The sequence below is a fragment of the Crassostrea angulata genome, chromosome 2 (assembly GCF_025612915.1).
Source record: "Crassostrea angulata isolate pt1a10 chromosome 2, ASM2561291v2, whole genome shotgun sequence".
In the NCBI taxonomy this organism is placed as follows: domain Eukaryota; kingdom Metazoa; phylum Mollusca; class Bivalvia; order Ostreida; family Ostreidae; genus Magallana; species Magallana angulata.
Window position 1 is genome coordinate 42,496,359 of NC_069112.1, and position 20,172 is coordinate 42,516,530.

Here is a 20,172-nt window from a genome sequence, read left to right on the forward strand (position 1 = left end):
GAGGTATGGTGTGGGCTGTTTTTTGATAGTAAAGTAATAAGAATCACAAACAGTTTAATAACCTATTTACTGTTTGTTTTTCCCTTTGATTCAGGTTATGGCATGGTATTGTCTGTGTAAGACTGGGGCGAGAGTGGTCGGTGTGTGTGCACACGTTGCTTCCGTCCTGTGGTATCTCGGGTATGCCAGACACATACCGGACTCTTTGAATATTGGGGTTAGGAACTTGGTGGTCTATGTTGAAGACGCAGCCAACGTTCCAGAACCAATAGACATATCTGACAGCGAGGACAGCACCGTAGAATAATGAACACCTTTAAAATTTACATATGCACATACTTGGTATTGGTTACGTGGTATCACAGTTTTCTCATAATAGGTGTTCAACTATTTAAGCCACATTTTCCCCTATTTATACACAATTGTGAACATATTTGATGGCAAAAAAACCCCAACAACTATAATAATGAATAATATCTAGCCATTACATTCTTTTTTACACAATTGCATTTTTTACCCATATAGTAACAATTTTATTTCAATGAGCTAGATTTATTGCTTAAAAGTTATTGAGGGCACATACTAGTATATGTTTCTTTTGAAAAGATAGACATTTTAAAGTGATGCATTGGATATCCTTGAGATAAACGGGTATATAATCTAAATAATGCATTTATCTATTAATTATACCGCATGCAAGGTAAATTCATGTTGAATGATTTGTAGTTTGTTGAATTTGATGCAAAAGTGGTATTGTTATATTGATGTTAATTGTAGTACCATTGATAATTATTCGTAAACAACATTCTGGAGTAGACAAATTTGTATTAGTATTGACGACCACTTTCCTGCCTGAAATCTTTAGAGAAGATGATTTTTTAAACATTATATGCATGAACACTGCATGAATACATCCGTTTTGGCCCTGCCTTAGAGCCAAAACCCATACTCCAGGGGACACGAAATTCAAAATTTCAGTAGAGGACTTCCTGGTAAACATAACTATGAAGTCAGTTTTTCATACAGACGTGTGAGAATAGCGAATATTTTAAAACATTATATGTATTAACACTATATTACCATATAGGCCTACACAGCTTCGCGCGAGACAACGCGAGATATCGCGTCTGGAGATAAACAAAGCCGCGAGACTTGCCATCGTCGGCTCCAACAAAGCTATGGCCTTTTCGATTCTGTACTGGTCAAACTACACAGCTGGAACATCCAAATTAATGAGAAAATCAGAAGTTGCTGTTCAGTTGGAACATGTTTTAAAGTTTGTGTTCGACAAAGAAGCACAATTTATAAGGGGAATTGTACAGGCCTCTATGCGTGATCGGAGCTATCAGGTTACGGTGAGTTCATCAAATGTCAACATGTTGTTTTCATCCCCATTGAAAATGTTCCTAGATGTAACAGCATATATGACATTAAATGTATTATATGACTAACACTTATCCGTATTTACCCATTATAAACATGATAAATACCAATTATTCCTGACCATAAGCACCCGAATTTCCTAATCACTTGCCATGTTGAGTCATACATATACATATTGTAATATTTAATGACAAAATGAAGTTCATTTTATTAGACATTTAGAAAGAAAATATAATCATGTTTATATTTTATTCATCTAGATATCTCTTGGTACAAATTACACAATATAGCATAGTACATGTGAGTGTGTTAATGGGTTGGACAAATGTCACCACAAAGCCAGCATTCTGTTGTATGGGTATGTCTTTATATAAAAAATTCTTATCTTAATTTAGAAATTTTATTCTGTTAACAAATTAACAATTGCATTGCAAAACAGATGTGAGACAGAGTTGGATTAAACATCCAAAGAGTGCACCGCCTCGTCAGACTCAAACTATGGAAGACCTTTTTCCTGCACCTGACCGGTTTATAAATTACAGTTAACTATCTGTTATTATCTGGGCCTTTAATACACCGTTTAAAGTTGAGCACACTTGTATTATGTATACGAGAAGTATATATATATATACTAGACATATACTAGACTTTGACCCGTGCGTGCACGGGTTGACATTGCATATATGATATCGTACATTTAGGAAATAGATACATCGACGCACTGTATCGTTGACATTTACATAACCATGCTTTAAGCCTACAATAATGCTATTGATTTCACTACCCTCTGCTTGGCCTTCACCATGTTGAAATGCCTCCGAATTCACAAATTTTCAATGAAAATTTACAATCATGTATTTGTAATATTGTTTCTGAGTTTATCCATGCAAATGTGATATTGTGGAAACATAAACTATATGATTATGTCAATGTATTTTGTGAGTTATTGTATAACTTTCTGTTGTACATCAATAACATGGACTTAAAACATCACTAGTGCAATAAATAGACCAGTTGATGACACTGATCGAGATTTCCTGTACCAAAAGTTGACACAATTAGGAAGGTTTTCAGGTTGAATATGAAACCATTATCTTTAGATATTTACAGCTTAATCTTGCTGTTTTATGCTGTTGTTGGTTTTTAATGGTATTACTATTATTAAATTGTATTTAACTTAATTGAAGGCAATATGAGATGAAATTTTCATGCTGAAAAAAAAATATCATGGTTTTTGTTAGCCATATTTCTGTGGGAAAAGCTGTACAGAAGCCTTAAATAAAGCAAAATTGAATTATTATCATCCGGTACAAAAATGATCTGTTATATATTCCTTAAAAGAGATATCTTTCTTCTGACAAAAATTAATGACTTTTTAAAATCTTCTTGATCATAAAAGTTTAAGTTACATGCAGACTTATCATACTAGCAGGTTTTTGCAGCAAAAAAAAAAAAGATTCTAAAGAGTACAGCTTATATTGCTTTAACTGTTTTGGTTCTGTTTTATTACTGTAAATTGTTTTAATATAATGTTTCCTTGTATATGTTATACTGTTGTTCTATTACCATAACTTCTGATCAATTATGATAATTGCACATCAAAGAATTCTACACACATATATAAGCACAAGAAGTCATAAAAAGGGGAATTGATTTTATATCTTTAAGTATATTCTAACTTCAAGTTTCTTGTACAGAAAATTATCACTGTAATATAGAATAATTTTATCATAATTCATTAATATGTATAGTTCAATATTTTTTTTACAGCCATGCATTGGATTTTAGCACCAGAACCACCTGTGCCACAGGGGTATGTGTTCCGATCATTGACGACCTGTTGGCAAGTCCAGAATTTCTGGCTGCAGAGCATCCATCGACTTGGTTGAGACAGAAACTGATTGTGAATGAAGACCAAATTCAACAGGTACCATATACTGTGTATAACAAAATCAGAGGCACTTGATTTCCTAGTATTAAGAAATGTTGATTACGCTACCTTAATGCTGAATAATTTGTTTTGGTCATAATTTTTGTCAATCAAAATTTGTGTTTAAAAAGTAGGGCCTTGAATTTCTTTTCAGATCGCTGCTTTGACAGTTGGACAGAAAGATAACTGCCTCTGGTCTGCAGTGCGAAGAAATCGTCTTACTGCTTCTAACTTTGGTTGCGTTTTAGCAGCAGAAAAGAGAAATATGTACCTTATATGAAAGTTTGTTTTTATACATTTTTTGAGAAATGGATATATATGTTCTGAGGAATTCATTTTCCTCTCTGTTGTTTTTCAGATACCCTGTTTCCCTTTTTAAGCGCTTATGCCAAGCCTATGACCTATCAAAGAAAGATGCAATAATCTGGGGAGTTTGTAATGAAAGAGTAGCAATAGACAAGTACAGATCATTTGGGGATGCAGTAGTAAAACCAACAGGTAAAGATGAAATAACAAACCTATTTTTGTTATCAAATATGGTGCAAGTGACAATTAAAATCATTTAAAGATGTTAATTGTGGGTAACAAATATTGCCAGACAAGTTAATGGGTTTTTTTTAAAATTTAAACTGATAACAAAAAATAATTTATTATATCATGAAAGATTTCCTTCTAACGTTGGTATAATTTTTTTCTTCTGTTTTTTTTTCTAATATCAATAGGCATATGGCTACACCATAATGGTGTCCTTGGATCTAGTCCTGACGGAATTATACGTCGTGCAGCTGCTTTTGGATTTCACCACCAAAGTCCAGCTTTGACTGATATAATGCAGGCTTACAACATTCAGCCTGAGATCCTGGAAGTAAAGTGCCCATATTCAGCAAAAGATAAAACAATAGCTGAAGCAGTCGAAACCATTGCTGATTTTTGCTTAGGTAAGCAAGCAATATTGTGATATTGCACCTCTTCAAAGTGATTTTTTTTTTAATTAAACAAATTTTTTAAAAGTTTATTTGAAGTTAACGGTTATAACCTGATTAGTATTAAGATTATGGAATTCTAATTTTTATGATAATTAATCTGTAAACAATTTATGCTTAAATTGATCAATTCCGTTTTATTATATTTGCATTTTTTATTTCTATTTAAAGAGATTCAAGAATTTTGTGGGGAGAGAACTTACAAGCTGAAGGAGAACCACCCTTACTATGATCAGGTTCAGGGACAGCTTTTTGTATCCAATAAACTTGCGTGCGACTTTGTTGTATGGACACCGAAAGACTTTGTTATTGTTAGTATTCCTCAAGACATTGTATGGCAAAGCAACATATCAGTTCTTACTGACTTTTATTTTCACAAATTTGTGCCACATTTGCAACAATGATCTATTATTTTCATATGTAATACATGTATTATTCATGACTCATAAATAGTAATTTGTTGAGCATCAAGCTTTCTCAGAACAAATAAGATTCATGAAATAAACACCAGTATCAGGTTCATTGTAGTTTGAAGTTGCATGAACAAAATACATGTAGTTTTCAATCTGTTTTTCAGTTATTTTCTGGTACAAAATTCTGAGCTACCTCTTGCAACAAAGGGTCTTGAAAGTTTACTAAGACACAACATAGCTGGAAAATTTTGGTGCTTATGTATCTGAACTGGTGTGGGATGTGCCTCAGTATTTCATAATTTTTTATTCTTTCATTGGCACGTTCTACGTGTATTCTAGATTTTGCAATTTTCCTGCAAAGCTGAACTTCAGCAGGTGTGTACTGAGATTTTGCTGTCAGAAATGGGGGGATATTAAGATGTACACCCTGTGGTAAAAGTTTATGTATTGTGAACCCCTTATCTGCTAGAATCATATCACCAGGAGACATTTGATGCAAAATTCCACAATGCTCAACTAGTGCTACATCTGATGTGCTACCTGGATAAAGTTTACTTGCAAACACTAGTGCACCATTTGGGGCAACACCAGTGACACTTTTGACCGTGTGCGAGTTCTTATAACCACTGTAGGTGCTAGCTTGTAGCCTCATATCATTACCAGGAACATCCTGAGTAATCGCAGTTGCATCCAACACAATACGACATGAGCTAAAATCGCCAAAACTTGTTGGCATTGACCCTTTACATTTCTGCAAAGATGGAATGTTGCGCTCTACAAGACCTTCAAACAGTACTTCATGCATTGCACATATCTGTGATGTTACAATATTATTTACTGAAGTCGCACTTGTATTGAACCTCTCGGCAAGATCTAAAAGTGGGGTGTTCATGGTAAGTTTCATAAGGGACATTAACAGTTGATCACTTTGTGAAATGAATGAGGGAGTCCATCCATCAATGTACTTTATGGGGAATCTTCTCATCATTGCATCGATGGCTTTAAACATGTCTGGTCGAAGACTTGTATACATCAGCATCTGTATTATAACATAATAGTATCGTTTATGTCGTGTTAACTCTTGTTTTTAAATATGGGTTGAAAACTTTCATAGATAAAATTCAACAATATTCTTTTATATGAAATGAATAAAAAAATATTACATCTGTATGTAAAACTAAAAATTTAATGATTTCAATAAAAAGAAAACTGTCCAGCAGTCTCATATGGAAACAAATTTTCACTTTCAGCTTCCAATTGATCAAATATCCTTGGTGGATTTAAAACTGTCCAGCAGTCAATCCATTTTCATTAATAAACACTGAAAATAAAATAATAAACCACAAAGCATCTTGTTCTAAAACACACGATAGCAAATGTTAATTATTATAAACAAATACAATTTGAGAAATGATATAGTGATAATTAAGATTTATCATGCACTTAACAATTAACATACCTTCCTTTCATCTCCTATTATATCCTCTAGTGTAAAGGCTCTTTTCAATGACATTGCCTGAATCCGGTCTGTAAGTTCTTTAACTTGTAGCTTTAGATTCTAAATAAATGAATTAAAGTAAGACGCAGAAAATTTACAATAATAATTTAATAATCCATTTAAAAAAACAAACCTTGTGTTCCTCAATCATTCGCTCAAATGTAAGTTGGTAGGATTGGTCATGAGAATGTGGTGGGAGCTGAGGGGCGCAGTCATTGACATCCAAGGTGCTCACACACATCTCCTGGGGGGCTGCCTCTGCTTTTACGGTTCTCCTTTTAAAACATGGGGATATTCCGAATATTTTTTCAATAATTTAATTTCAAAACTATAATACAAAAGTATTTAAAACCAAATTTACCTCGATATTTTATTTGGATCCTCGAAATCAAAAACAGAGCTCCATGAGAAAATGGTAGGTCCATTGTCTTTCACTCCGTCCTTGAAATGACAACTACAAATGCGGTCGGATGAAGCATTTATAGATCTGTCCTTCCGCCTAAAATGCATGTATGATCGATAAAAAATGAACAGAAAACACACAAATATGTACAAATATAGGCATAATTGGAATTTGCATTTACCCCCCCCCCCCTCCCCTTCGTAAATATGCTGCGTGGAATGCAAATAAAGGGATCTTACCTACAGAGTTTTTCCCATCTTTTCGCCAACTTTGTATTTTTTGGAAACCGGAACATTTTACATGTTCGTTTTAACCCTTGATGGTTACAGTTGAAAACGAAGCATATAGACATTCTGTATACAGTAGTGTTTACGTTTGCTTGTCTCCGGAAGTTAAACACCGGAAGTAGGGTTGCGCGAGACTGTGTTAGCCTATTGACCCCCCCCCCCCCCCCCATGTCTTGAACCCCTGATCCAGGTGTCATGAATTCCACAATTTAGGTAAGGAAGTAAGTGAACATTATAACCATTTATTCAGTTTTTTGCCCACATGTTTGGGAGTAAAGAAGACGGTTTTTAAGATATAATACATGTTTACCGTATTTCCATAGTGGCCCCACCCTAGAGACTGAAACCTTAGCACAGAGGTCATGAGTTTCAAAATTTTGGTAGAGGGCTTCATGGACATCATAATCATTTTTACTATATGGCCATATTGGCCCCACCCTAGAGCCTGAACCCCTGACCCTAGGGTCATGAATTTTACCAGTTTTGTAGAGGGTTTCATGGACATCATAACCATGCATATGGTTTTCAACAAATATATATGGGAGTAGGAAAGATTTTCTAAGACCTATTATATTTCTACTTCATGGCCATTTTGGCCCCATCCTAGAGCCACAACTCCTGACCCTGGGGCCAAGAATTTCATCATTTTGGTAGAGAGTTCCATGGACAATATAACCATACAACCCGTTTTTCCCTTCTTGTGTGGAAGTAGAGAAGAAGGTTTTTGAAAATGTGGCTTTTGGTGCCACTGGGATGGTAGAGCCATAAATTTCACAATTTAGATTCCCTTACCATAGATATACCTCACACCAAAAATGATAGCAATTAGCCTTGTAGTTTATAAGAAGAGGTTTTACATTCTACTCAGGTGACCTAAAATAATATTTGACTGATATTGATTGCATTATTCAAATAGCGTCTCTTCTGACGTCTTGCACCATACTGCTAGTGAGTGCAATAAAAACATTAGATAGATGTCAAACAGAAAGGTGAAATATATATATATATATCTTAATCAGTCAACTCTTTTAAAAAACTAACATATCAATTAAATGTATCTGAAATTCTTTAAATGGCTATATATTGAGGCCAAATTTGAAACATATTACGTGTCCTTAATATTATATGAGTAGCAGAATCATCCACTGTACCTTCTTCTGAGTACACAACCTCCTCAGCATATGTTTGTCCTCGATTGTGTCAACTCCCAAACTTGCAAGTTATTAGTCGGAGAGTGAACTGATCATAAAAACATCCATTCTTTCAGCCTTAAACCTTTCCGACCAAGTCCAATCTCCTTCAACACGTCGTCCATCTTCTTATTTTTGTCCAAGTTAGCATTACAATGCTGTATTCAGATGATACACACCGAATTATGCATAATATTTGCCCTATATGTTCTGAGAGGAGCTAAACATAATTATATTTATGATATATACTTTGTAAATTGCTCATTGGTTCATCCTGCAATCGTTTTAACCATCGCATTACTTTTTCCCATAACTTTTTAATTTGATTTGATTTTTTTTTGTTCTAGCATCATTTACCCATGCATATTAAAGGAATTGTTGTTTCCTATGTGCAAGTTGTACTCTCTCGATTTCCATAATGGTTTTTTTTCTTTATTGTCAGAATTTCCTCTGAGATAGACTCCGTCGGTAATTTAGTAAAGATTGACTTGCATGAATGCAAATTATTTGGTTATATCTTTTCCTTTAAATATAGATTTTACTTAGAGCATATCGTGTCGACCTACATTTGAACTGGGTCACTGATTACAAAGCTTTTGTTATCGTTAACCAAAGATCATGTGCTAGGAATGGAGATTGTGAGCCTTTATTATTTTTTTAGAACGTAGATCAAATCTAAAAAAAAAAAAATCACATCACAAGTTTGTGAGAGATTCTATGCACTTGTTTGGCTAAAAGCGTCACAAATACTGTCATATTCAAGGGTGCTTGTATAAAACGTTTGAGTTTAAGTCACCGGAGGACAGAGGTGATATGGCCAATCTCTTGAAACATTCATGTTCCCTCGCAAATCCTTTTATAATGCTAATTGAATATTATCTGAAGTTTTTGTATCCGGTAATTATTTTAATTTCCGCATGAAAGAGTAACTTTGAAATATATTTCGCCATAAGCATATACGTTGTAGAGTATAATTACACTTCACTCGATGTATTTACCTATAGATATGTTGTCCGTGTTTTTACTGATAGTAGTGTTTGCGATTTCACAGGCTTATGGTGAGTTTACATGCATGCACTACAATCGTCATTTGAAATTTAATCAAAAAGGTAGTATATAATGGAATGTTCCCCTTACATAAACAACACTCTAATTGATGCAGTTATCTACCTGTATTGTTCATCACTAGTGTGTTATATAAGTAGCATTATTAGTTCATTTATTTCCTTAATATTGTTTGTTTGGTATTTTCACAAATCGTATTTACATTTTATTAACGAAAAATATTGTTTTAAAAAACTATTTTAGATAAATATATTATTATATTATATTATTATTTAAAATAACATTATTAATTATGGTTCAGAAGAGTTATTCATAAAAACTAGACATGATCTCGTTGCGAGCAACGAGGAGGTCTTCCGTCCGATTTTTTGAAGGTTATATGACCTTGACTTTGACATTTGACCCTTTATCTCCTTATCGGGGCAACAAAAAAAAATTATGGTTGAATTTTGTTAGGAACATCATTCTTAGCATTTTATTCTATATTGATTTTCATACTTTTTAAAATATTTGTTCTGTTTGAGGTATGTTATCAACGTTTTGTACTTCTGGCCCCTTAGAACCCATTAAAAACCCCTTAATACGGAACACATGATAAAATAATTATAATATATTGTTAAATAAATGTGAGATAAACATTATTGCTTCCTAAACATATTACAAAATAATTTTCATTAAAGTGCTATGGAAGAAAGACTTTAGAGCCCTTTTGGTCCCTAAATTGAAGGGCCAGCCCCTTTTTCTTGGCATCATACGAAAGTTCTTTTGATATTAAACATATTTTGTTCAACAAGTGTTTAGAAATTCTTTGCCGTTTTTGAGCTATCTGGGATATGACGTTTTAGGGGCTGACCCCTAATCTCCTTATTGGGGCCAGATAACAAATCTTTTATGATTGAATATTGTTTAAAACATTATTCTTAGCATCTTTTATTCTATATTGCTTTTCAAAATATTTGTCCTTTTTGAGATATATTCGATCGAAGTTTTGGACTTCTGGCCCCTTAAAACCCCTAATTACGTAACGCATTATAAAAATTTTATAATGTATAGTTTTATTAGTGAAAGATGAACATGTTTGCTTCTTAAACTTATTACAAAATATTTCTCAGTAAAGTGCTATAGAAGAAAGACTTTAGAGCCCTTTTGGCCCCTAAATTGAAGGCCCAGCCCCTTTTCCTTGGCATCATACGAAAGTTCTTTTGATATCAAACATATTTTGTTCATCAAGTGTTTAGAAATTCTTTGCCGTTTTAGGGCTATCTGGGATATGACATTTTAGGGGCCGACCCCTAATCTCCTTATTGGGGCCAGAAAATGAAACTTTTATGATTGAATATTGTTTAAAACATCATTCTAAGCATATTTTACTCTATATTGCTTTTCAAAATATTTGTCCTTTTTGAGATATATTCGATCGAAGTTTTGGACTTCTGGCCCCTTAAAACCCCTAATTACGTAACGCATAATAAAAATTTTATAATGTATAGTTTTATTAGTAAAAGATGAACATTTTTGCTTCTTAAACATATTACAAAATATTTCTCAGTAAAGTGCTATGGAAAAAAGACTTTAGAGCCCTTTTGGTCCTTAATTTGAGGGACCAGCCCCTTTTTCTTGTTATCAAACGAAAGCTCTTGTAAATATTAATTTTATTTCCTCTACATGTTATGATAAAATATTTTCAGGAAAGGAGATAAAGAACGAAAACACTTAAAAATTATGTTGTTTTTTCAAACTCGATTTTCGGGTCCAGGCGAGCTTCGACGCCTTTGAAGTCAGACAACCATAAATGCCTTTAAACACATCTACAATCTTTTGTCTACAATCCCTGAAAATTTAAATTCAATATCTTTTTTTCGATTAGGAGGAGATAGCAGGACAAAATGACCCTCTAAAAATCACTAAAACGTCAATATCTCCCGAACGGAAATGACGTCATTAAAATAAAAAATTATATATAAGCTTTTTATCAATATTTACAAGATCTGAAATTTTCACGAAAATCGGTCAAGTCGTTTTTAAGAAATCGCTTGTACAAAAAAGCGTAAGAAAAAAAAAATAATAAAAGGGAAAAAGAAACAAAGCAATAACAATAAGGTCTTCCGTTGGAAACGGAAGACCTTAATTACATGACCCGCTTATGCAGTTATGGTATTTTTCTGGAATGCTAGCTACCTTCATACCCACATGAAACACAAAAGAAAGATTTTTTGGTTTTGTTTCCAAGAATCGGAAATTCTGTTACAAAAATACCATGTAAAGGGTTTATATGTAAACCATTATGAAAATGCCCAACTTTTCAAAACTTTTCTAAATATGATCGCATTTGTACTAGTGCCGGATGATGTAGCGCACCCATTACAGAGGTCACATCAAGTTCCCTGGGACGACAATTGCTTTTACCATTGTATTACATACGTACCATTTATTCAGCAGATAAATTATTCCCATTCTTTTGTCATATGATTAGACCTTTATTTAAAAAATCAAAATTGATAAATAGTTCAGAATTAATTTAAAAACATCAAAGACATAAAAAAAATTACCAAAATATCCATTTTTATAATAGTTTGTCGTAATTAGTCTGAGTTATTTTTTGTTTCTTAGTGTTTCTTTTCTATCAAGCATAGACGCACTTTCTCATTGCTGGAGACATGAGTTTCTTGAGGTTAGATATTATGCAAATCTTCCTTACCTAAACCAAAACGGCAAAACGCTCAATAATGCAGTGCACTCTGCTGTTGAAATAGATGTGAAATAGATAGTGATGAGATAAATATTTATCAAATACAGTTGTATACGCACGGAAAACATTCAAAAAGTCCTTGTTTATTGACAAATGATGAATTTTGCACATATTGGTTTTCATCAAATGGAACCCCCCCCCCCCCCCTTTTTCAAATTGCTGGATCCGCCTCTGAATTGATCAATGTTGAACCGCTGTCAAATAAATTTGAGACGGAATAGTAAGTATTTGACTTACTGTTATCGGTTTTTAGTCCGAATGAATCCATATTTTCTACGAATTTGATTTTGTTCATGGGAGCAGCCATATTGCTATACTGTTTCTGTTTATAAAGCATTCTCTGATTGGTCAGAACAAGAGGTCACAAAAGTTTAAAAATGGGTACTCTCACTAGATGGCGTAATCGTTAATCCGCATATGTATTGTCTTTTCGGTCAAGGGTTTATGTGCATCTGTACTGGGTGTAACGTGTAGGAAGTACTCAGTATCAGTGTAAACGGTGACTCTTTGGCTGATTAGTTTTGTTTTGATATTTTTTTTGCTTAGTAAATACACATGTAAGTTCCTTGCTACATTTACTGTCACAAGGGTGCTAATCTACGTCATCACCGGGATGACGTAAACATACACAGTCGGCCATTTTCTCTCGGTTCGAATAAGAGGTAAGGTTGTTTTGTACCCAGAGACTAAATACTTATTAAATACACCACTCTTACGGAATTACATTAGACCCACTCTATTATGGTAAAACTGTATAACTTTCCAAACTGCAGTCATTTCTGAAAACACCTCGCATTTATCCAAATGTATGCCGAGGTAACGTTAACGCACTTGCACTATCGTACATTCAATTCACACATTATATGCATGTTTTACAAATTATAAAACATATTTTTTAACAAAACTTATTATTAGCGGTCTTTAAGCCATTAATGAATTCATCTAGTCAATTTCAATCTATAATTTGATATTGTTGACATCATTTGATGCTATTACTAATATCTTGATAACGTTAACACATCCATTTTTCAATGATAACGTTCACACTTTACTTATAATAACGTGTTTTCTTATTTTATCAATCTTATAATTATATACTTTTTATTTATAGGTGAAGATGGTTAAACGTAAAAGTCGATTGTGGCTAAATCACCCAAGATCAACGGCTGCAAAAATAAATTCTAAAAACAAACATATAGTAGAAAATATACCGGTATGTACTAGTGATTCGCCATACAAAAACAATACTCTGATTTTGCGACGAAAGATAAAAGGGACACCTTCTAAGTCACCTCCTTGTAAAGTATTCAAGCAGCGTTCGACACCATCAAAATCTGCATTTATCAAAAGACTGAAGAAGAATACGATTTTTATGTACCCCCCTCTGTATCAAAATGTCCGTCGGTTTCATTTAAAATAATTAAAAATGATTTTGATCAAGAATCTCCCGGGTCGTCTGATAAAGTTTTGAAGTGTCAAAACAACCAAATAGAAAGTGAAAGCATTGGAGTAAAATGCACAGGGCCTTCTAAGAGTAGGCTTGCTCTGCTTCAGCGGTTTGAAAACAACACCTGTGTTACATTCTTGTACCCAGACATAAATCTTACAAACTTTCTCCCAAATAAATGCCATCCTAATTTCCAGAAGGATTTGGTTTCATTCATATACCGCATGGTTGTAGTATTTTCATTAGCGTACCATTCAACAACTTCCAACCACAGTCTAAATGCAATGTTGTTGATCGGGAATAAACCCTTCTGTACCAACTCGAAAAAAAGAACAAATCTTCTTTCAAGACCATGTTCTTTGAGTTGTTGTAAAACTTTTAAGATCATTGCATGAATATCAGCAGTGTCCACCGAGTCCGAAATACACGTATTGCCTACAGGTATTATACCAGTTTCGTCTGAAAAAGAAATGTTTGAATTGTTTTCAAACCGCTCAAGCAGAGCACGCCTATTCTTAGAAGGCCCTAATGCTTTCACTTTCTATTTGGTTGTTTTGACACTTCAAAACTTTATCAGACGACCCGGGAGATTCTTGATCAAAATCATTTTTAATTATTTTAATTTATTTAATTACTTTACAAGGAGGTGATTTAGAAGGTGTCCCTTTTATCTTTCGTCGCAAAATCAGAGTATTGTTTTTGTGTGGCGAATCACTAGTACATACCGGTATATTTTCTACTATAAGTCTGTCCCAAGTTATTGCTTCCATCGCTTTTTGGTGATTTTTGATAAAATTACACATACCTGTGAAAGAAATACAGTTGAAATCGTTAAAAGGGAATATATCCAAGATGTTTTCATTGAACAATTATCCCTTTCCTCTCAGAAAAATTCACAGGAACGAAAACAGATTCCCTACGGAGATTTATAATGGGGAATGTTTACATCTTTTATCCATTCGGAATACACTCGGAATACATCGCGCAATTTTTTAACGTTATCATCCGGGCTTATTAATGGCTGTTGCAATGCAAAATCTCCGTAGACTTACAATTTCGGGATGTGTATTGAAACCCGAAGCGGTAGAGGGGGCGTTTCAAAACAGATAATCTGGACATTTTTCATATAAGTGGATGAACGTAGTTTGAGCACAAAGGTATTTACTATTATTGAAATATCAAGCAAAAAGTGGTGGAAGCAAAAACTTGGGACAGAACTAGTATACATGTATATGTTTGTTTTGCAGCCATTGATCTTGGGTGATTTAGCCACAATCGACTTTTACGTTTAACCATCTTCACCTATAAATAAAAAGTATATAATTATAAGATTGATAGAATAAGAAAACACGTTATTATAAGTAAAGTGTGAACGTTATCATTGAAAAATGGATGTGTTAACGTTATCAAGATATTAGTAATAGCATCAAATGATGTCAACAATATCAAATTATAGATTGAAATTGACTAGATGAATTCATTAATGGCTAAAAGACCGCTAATAATAAGTTTTGTTAAAAAATATGTTTTATAATTTGTAAAACATGCATATAATGTGTGAATTGAATGTACGATAGTGCAAGTGCGTTAACGTTACCCCGGCATACATTTGGAAAAATGCGAGGTGTTTTCAGAAATGACTACAGTTTGGAAAGTTATACAGTTTTACCATAATAGAGTGGGTCTAATGTAATTCCGTAAGAGTGGTGTATTTAATAAGTATTTAGTCTCTGGGTACAAAACAACCTTACCTCTTATTCGAACCGAGAGAAAATGGCCGACAGTGTATGTTTACGTCATCCCGGTGATGACGTAGATTAGCACCCTTGTGTCATTTATTATTGATCCAATCGTATACGCATACGTTAGGTAGGTGACAAAAATTATTAAAAAAGAAAAGTCCAATCATCATTAGATCTACGTGCAGCCACGTCATTTTGTAATTAATAAATAAAAGAAAAAAAATTAAACTGTTAAAATATCTACATGTATTTGTTATAGTTGCATATGTGGTCAAACCTTTCAATAATATTGGATATCAAACACTAAAAAGAGTGAGGGCACATGTCTACAACGCTTATTTAGCGTACAAAAATTAAAAAGATTAAAAACAAAAAGGATACAAATATTAAAAAGATTAAAAACAAGATGTCACATATGAAAATAATTAAATCACAGGTAACAACAAGGAACAAAATGAGAAATAACACAGACACACAATTTATTGTTTACTGATTATAATGATCATTATTAGAAGGTAAAGGAATGATAAAACATAATTGTATTTACATAAAACGGCTTTGTGTTTATCAAAATATTTTAATAAGTCTGTTTAACATTTTATCAATACTCAGTGGTAGTTTGTTTAAGGCTATAAGCCTAGGAAGGGACCATTGGAATAAAAGTTTGATAACTTCGGGTTCCTTGCGGTGGTAAAAGTTTTCGAGAAAAAGCCAGAGTTTTTTGGTTACGGCAAGTCCACCGTAAACAACCCCTAACGCGGGGGAGTCGACAAAAAGTAGGGGGGAGTCGATTCCAACGCATGGGGGAGTCGATTTTCTTCGCTTCGGAGACGGAAGGAATTTAGGTCACGCCTTTTGTAGGTATTTATAAGAAGTATTTCCAAAAAAGATATACCGCACGGAAGACAGCGATAGTCAAACTTTGTGTCGGTCATTGGTCCGAGTTCCCTATGCGTCTAGTAGTCTCAAACACTTCGAAACTATTTGACAAATTTCAAATTCACGGTTATCGGGTGGTCAAAATATGCATGATTTGTAAAATATACGACTTGCATTGGGTTACAGACAGTTGAAACAGTCGAACAAATGATCAACCTTGTAAGTGCAATGATCAAATCCTAACAAATCTTAGGAAAAAGTGAATGATCAAGGCATTTTCTGTTCAGATGACCCCCCCCCCCCCCCCTACTTTTTGTCGACTCCCCCGCGTTAGGGGTTGTTTACGGTGAAGTCCACGGGTTGCATTTAACAATGGTGACAGATGTGTACATAGTCTCCTCTGCGCTCGCCCCAACGGTCACACCGTAAAACATATTAGTTAGCATAGGTGTTATTACGTACGCCGGCTTGTTTGATTACATAGAAAGTAGCGACTCTGATTTTGCTACTTTTACCTCTTTAAACTTTAGTTTTATGCAGGAATAACAGCGGATTGATAAATAGCGAGCGGATGCAGTTCTTAAGGCCTAATTAGATACCGTCTCCTGTTATCTTTCCCTTAGAGGGCGCCACACGATAATACGGTCCCCTTCGGAACTAGCTCGCGCATTATCGCATCGGCTTTATTGTATCAAACGTAAACAAATCGCTGTCAGTTCACACGTGAAACATGCCGGAAACTTGTTGCTGTGTACCTGGGTGTAGTAATAGAGGTGGCCACGTTTTTCCATCTGATCAACTGAGGAAAAAAGCTTGGATTCATGCAATCAGACGAGGGGAATCCCGTTTTCAGAGTTGGGAACCCTCGTCACATGCTGTGGTGTGCAGATCACATTTCCAAAACAGTGACTACCTCTCGGAGACGGTTTACGGTAAATGTTTAGCTTTTTTATTTACGAAGTGTAAGATAAGGATAAACAACCATTAAATTCCTTTTTTCTTTTTATTTTAATGGAAAATCGTTACAGTCAAATGCCACGTTTACGTTACGTAGTTAAAGTCATTGATTATATTTACTGTAAAAGATCGAAATGGTCAAAGTTCCTTAGACGATATAACTACATGTATATAAATCCAAATTTTGAGGTTTTTTTTTTATTTGCTAAGATGAATATGATAGATAATTTGATTTGAAACTTCTAATTTGACACTTTCGCCTTGTTTTTCTTTGATACATTCAAAGGAAATAAACATGCGATTGATCTCCAAGAAAACTTGTGTTGCATATCATTAACACAGCATGATTGTACATCTGCTTGTAAACAAACTCTAAGTACCCCGCTATTGCCTAATACCCTCTGCTGGACACTTGTTAGTTGTCTTATATAAACATCTGGCAGGAACACCCACTGATATTTTTTAGAACAGTAGCTGCCAGTATTACATAACAAACTACTTTCCATAAGCATGATAACAGATCAAAAGATTTGTAAGATCTAAGTATGAGACAGAGTAATTAGATAGTTTATGTTTGACTTACAGATTTTATTTGAATGGTTACTAAAGGTATTTTAACTTATAGAAATTTTAAACTTTTTTAGGAACCACACCATTAAGCAGACGCCTGAAAAAAACAGCAATCCCAAGCATTTTCCAGTGGATAGATCCTGCAAGTCCCGCAGATATTGCTAGGGCTAGCCGAGCTAGGACAAGGGGGGTGAAGAGAAAGTTAATCGAGATTAATACCACCGAGAATCAAAGTCAAGGCACAGTGTATTTTCAAGACGATATTGATGTTGCAGATGAAATTGTCATTGAAAGCATTCCAACCAAGAATGACACTGACGAGGATTCAAGCGAAGAACAGAAATTTTATTTAAATGTTGAAACCCAGACACCTACATTTCCACCAATGTGTATTGATAATTTTGAGAAAGACGATGCTGGCATTCACTTTTATACAGGGCTTGAAACATATGTTAAATTTTATATGGTTTTAAGAACCCTAGGTCCAGCCGCATATTGTTTGAACTACATCTATCACAAGGTTACAAATATCAGCGTTCCAGATCAATTTTTCCTTGTTCTTATCAAACTGCGTAGACATAAAACTAATTTTGACTTGTCCAGATTATTTAATGTCTCAAAAAAACCGGTGTCAAATGTATTCTATACATGGATTCTTTTTATGTCAAAGCAGTGGAGAGAAGTAGACATATGGCCACCCAAATCCCTTGTTAATTATTTCTGTCCATCAGATTTTAAATTGAAATTTCCTAATACTAGAGTTATAGTTGATGGAACTGAATGTCCGATCAAAAAACCAAAACTTCCAAAAACTCAGCAAGCCACTTTTTCGACTTATAAAAATAAGAACACGGTCAAAATATTAGTTGGTGCAACCCCTGGTGGCCTTGTGTCATATGTATCTCCAGCTTATGGTGGGTCAACAAGTGATAGACAAATTGTAGAGCGAAGTAGTTTGTTAAATTTGTGTGATCCTGGAGACTCGATTATGGCCGATAAAGGTTTTAATGTTCAGGATATGTTTGTACATAGAAATATTCAGATAAACATGCCCACATTTTTTAAAAAGAAAAACAGAATGTCTTGTTCAACTGTTATTCAAGATCGAAAGATATCCAGTAAAAGAGTTCACATTGAGGGCATCATTGGACTTGCCAAAACTTTCAAGATTTTAGTTGAACCTATGAATAGTTCAGAAACTAAATTGTCTTCGCATATAACCTTTGTATGTTTTATGCTGTGCAATTTTAAAACTTGCATTGTTCCCTCTGATGCCTAGATAAATTTATCTTTTGCAATCATGTTGTTGTTTTACCTTAATGTAAAATACCTGTTTACTAGTAATAAATGAAAGTGAAATCAAAGTTAGAACAAATTTATTTTTGAAAATGACAATCCTGATATGACTTGAAAAAACGTTTCTCCAAAAGTGCAGGTTTAAAACATTTCTCATAAAAGGAATCCAGTTTCTTTAACATCTCTGATATGAATTTGTCATTTCTGTCAACTGTGAAAAACAAAATATCAAGAAAAGTATACACAATGAACACACATTTTTGTTTTTCTGCGCAGAATAACTGTCCTTGAATTTGGTAATAGTAATCATGATTGGTGTCCAGTGAAAACGTTGTACCATTTTGACGGATGTATGGAACTGTCTGTCTCGTAATCATGCTATTTCTAGCAACATACGGACACTTAACTTCAACAACGGTGTCCTCGTCTATGATCCCATCAGGAGATGACGCCAAGTAAGGGTGTGCTAGGCTCACACATATACCGGTGGGATATACTGTTTGTCCAGTAATCTCTTCAAATTTTTTTAATTGCCACTTTTTCAAATTTCTGTCCATGCAGGATTGGTGATGTACGAAGCCGTAGAGCCTTAGTGACTAGACTTTCTGCCAACTTTTCTGGGTTCGTTCTTTCTGTCATCTTACATATTCTCCCAAAGACTGATGAATGGATGCGCTTGCACCTTTCCTCATGCCACAAATTACTTAAAGCTTGATCGGCTGTTTTCATGTTCAGAATCCTGGCTTCTTCTTCCGAAATCTTCGTAACATTCAATTGTTGGAGACATTCAAAACTTCCTTGATACTGCAAATAATCATGGTCAATATCAAATCCTGTCATATTGGCTGGAGGAAATGTTTGATAAATTGGGGTTTTACTTATGCCCTTAAATGACAAGCATACATTTTGAAACCAAGACTTGTATCCTGGATGGTTTCGGAATTCCTCTGGCCTTGGATCGAACCCCTCTGGTAAATTACAGACTTCATCACATCCTGGCATATCTAAATTCACGACTTTCATCGGAGAACCTTTATGTGGCTTCACTCTGTGGAATGTCTGTAATCTTTGGGTGCACGTTTGTTCTGTCTTTATACTGCCGTGCTGCTTAAAACATGCACAAGCATATAACGCTGTTGACACATGTTTACAATGTGCAAATGGTCCCATACCAGCTGCTCACTCACATTGGCATTTTAATACACTTCCATCTTGACCGATTTCAATATCTATAATGTACACAATAGATTTGGACATTTCTGCTCTTATGGCACCTCTAACATACCAGAACGAATTGTACTCAGTTGTCCTGAGGTATCTAATAAATCCGTCATTATACAAGTTTTTCGCCTTGGATTCAATGTTCTTGTTGAATTGGGA

General features: G+C 34.3%; 3 protein-coding genes and 1 pseudogene across 3 annotated transcripts in view; 3 read left to right on the top strand and 1 right to left on the bottom strand.

The window, feature by feature from the left end:
• The first annotated feature begins 3,140 nt into the window (after positions 1 to 3,140).
• On the top strand, positions 3,141 to 5,725 carry LOC128172493 (uncharacterized; annotated as a pseudogene).
• A 147-nt stretch (positions 5,726 to 5,872) lies between these two features.
• Positions 5,873 to 7,000, bottom strand: LOC128172470 (uncharacterized). Its single transcript, XM_052838266.1, has 5 exons — positions 6,850 to 7,000; positions 6,569 to 6,706; positions 6,341 to 6,482; positions 6,169 to 6,267; positions 5,873 to 6,030 (listed from the first exon to the last, which is right to left on the bottom strand). The coding sequence occupies exons 1-5, from the start codon at positions 6,960 to 6,962 to the stop codon at positions 6,007 to 6,009; spliced, it is 516 nt and encodes a 171-aa protein (XP_052694226.1). The 5' UTR covers positions 6,963 to 7,000; the 3' UTR covers positions 5,873 to 6,006.
• A 2,075-nt stretch (positions 7,001 to 9,075) lies between these two features.
• LOC128172410 (multiple epidermal growth factor-like domains protein 10) overlaps positions 9,076 to 20,172 on the top strand; it is a 110,833-nt gene continuing 99,736 nt past the window's right edge. Inside the window, exon 1 of the mRNA XM_052838208.1 lies at positions 9,076 to 9,145. Coding sequence (XP_052694168.1) covers positions 9,076 to 9,145 — 70 coding nt within the window. The remainder of the gene's footprint in view (positions 9,146 to 20,172) is intronic.
• Positions 16,567 to 18,775, top strand: LOC128172395 (uncharacterized). The gene is made up of 2 exons (XM_052838192.1): positions 16,567 to 16,901; positions 17,571 to 18,775. The coding sequence occupies exons 1-2, from the start codon at positions 16,700 to 16,702 to the stop codon at positions 18,773 to 18,775; spliced, it is 1,407 nt and encodes a 468-aa protein (XP_052694152.1). The 5' UTR covers positions 16,567 to 16,699.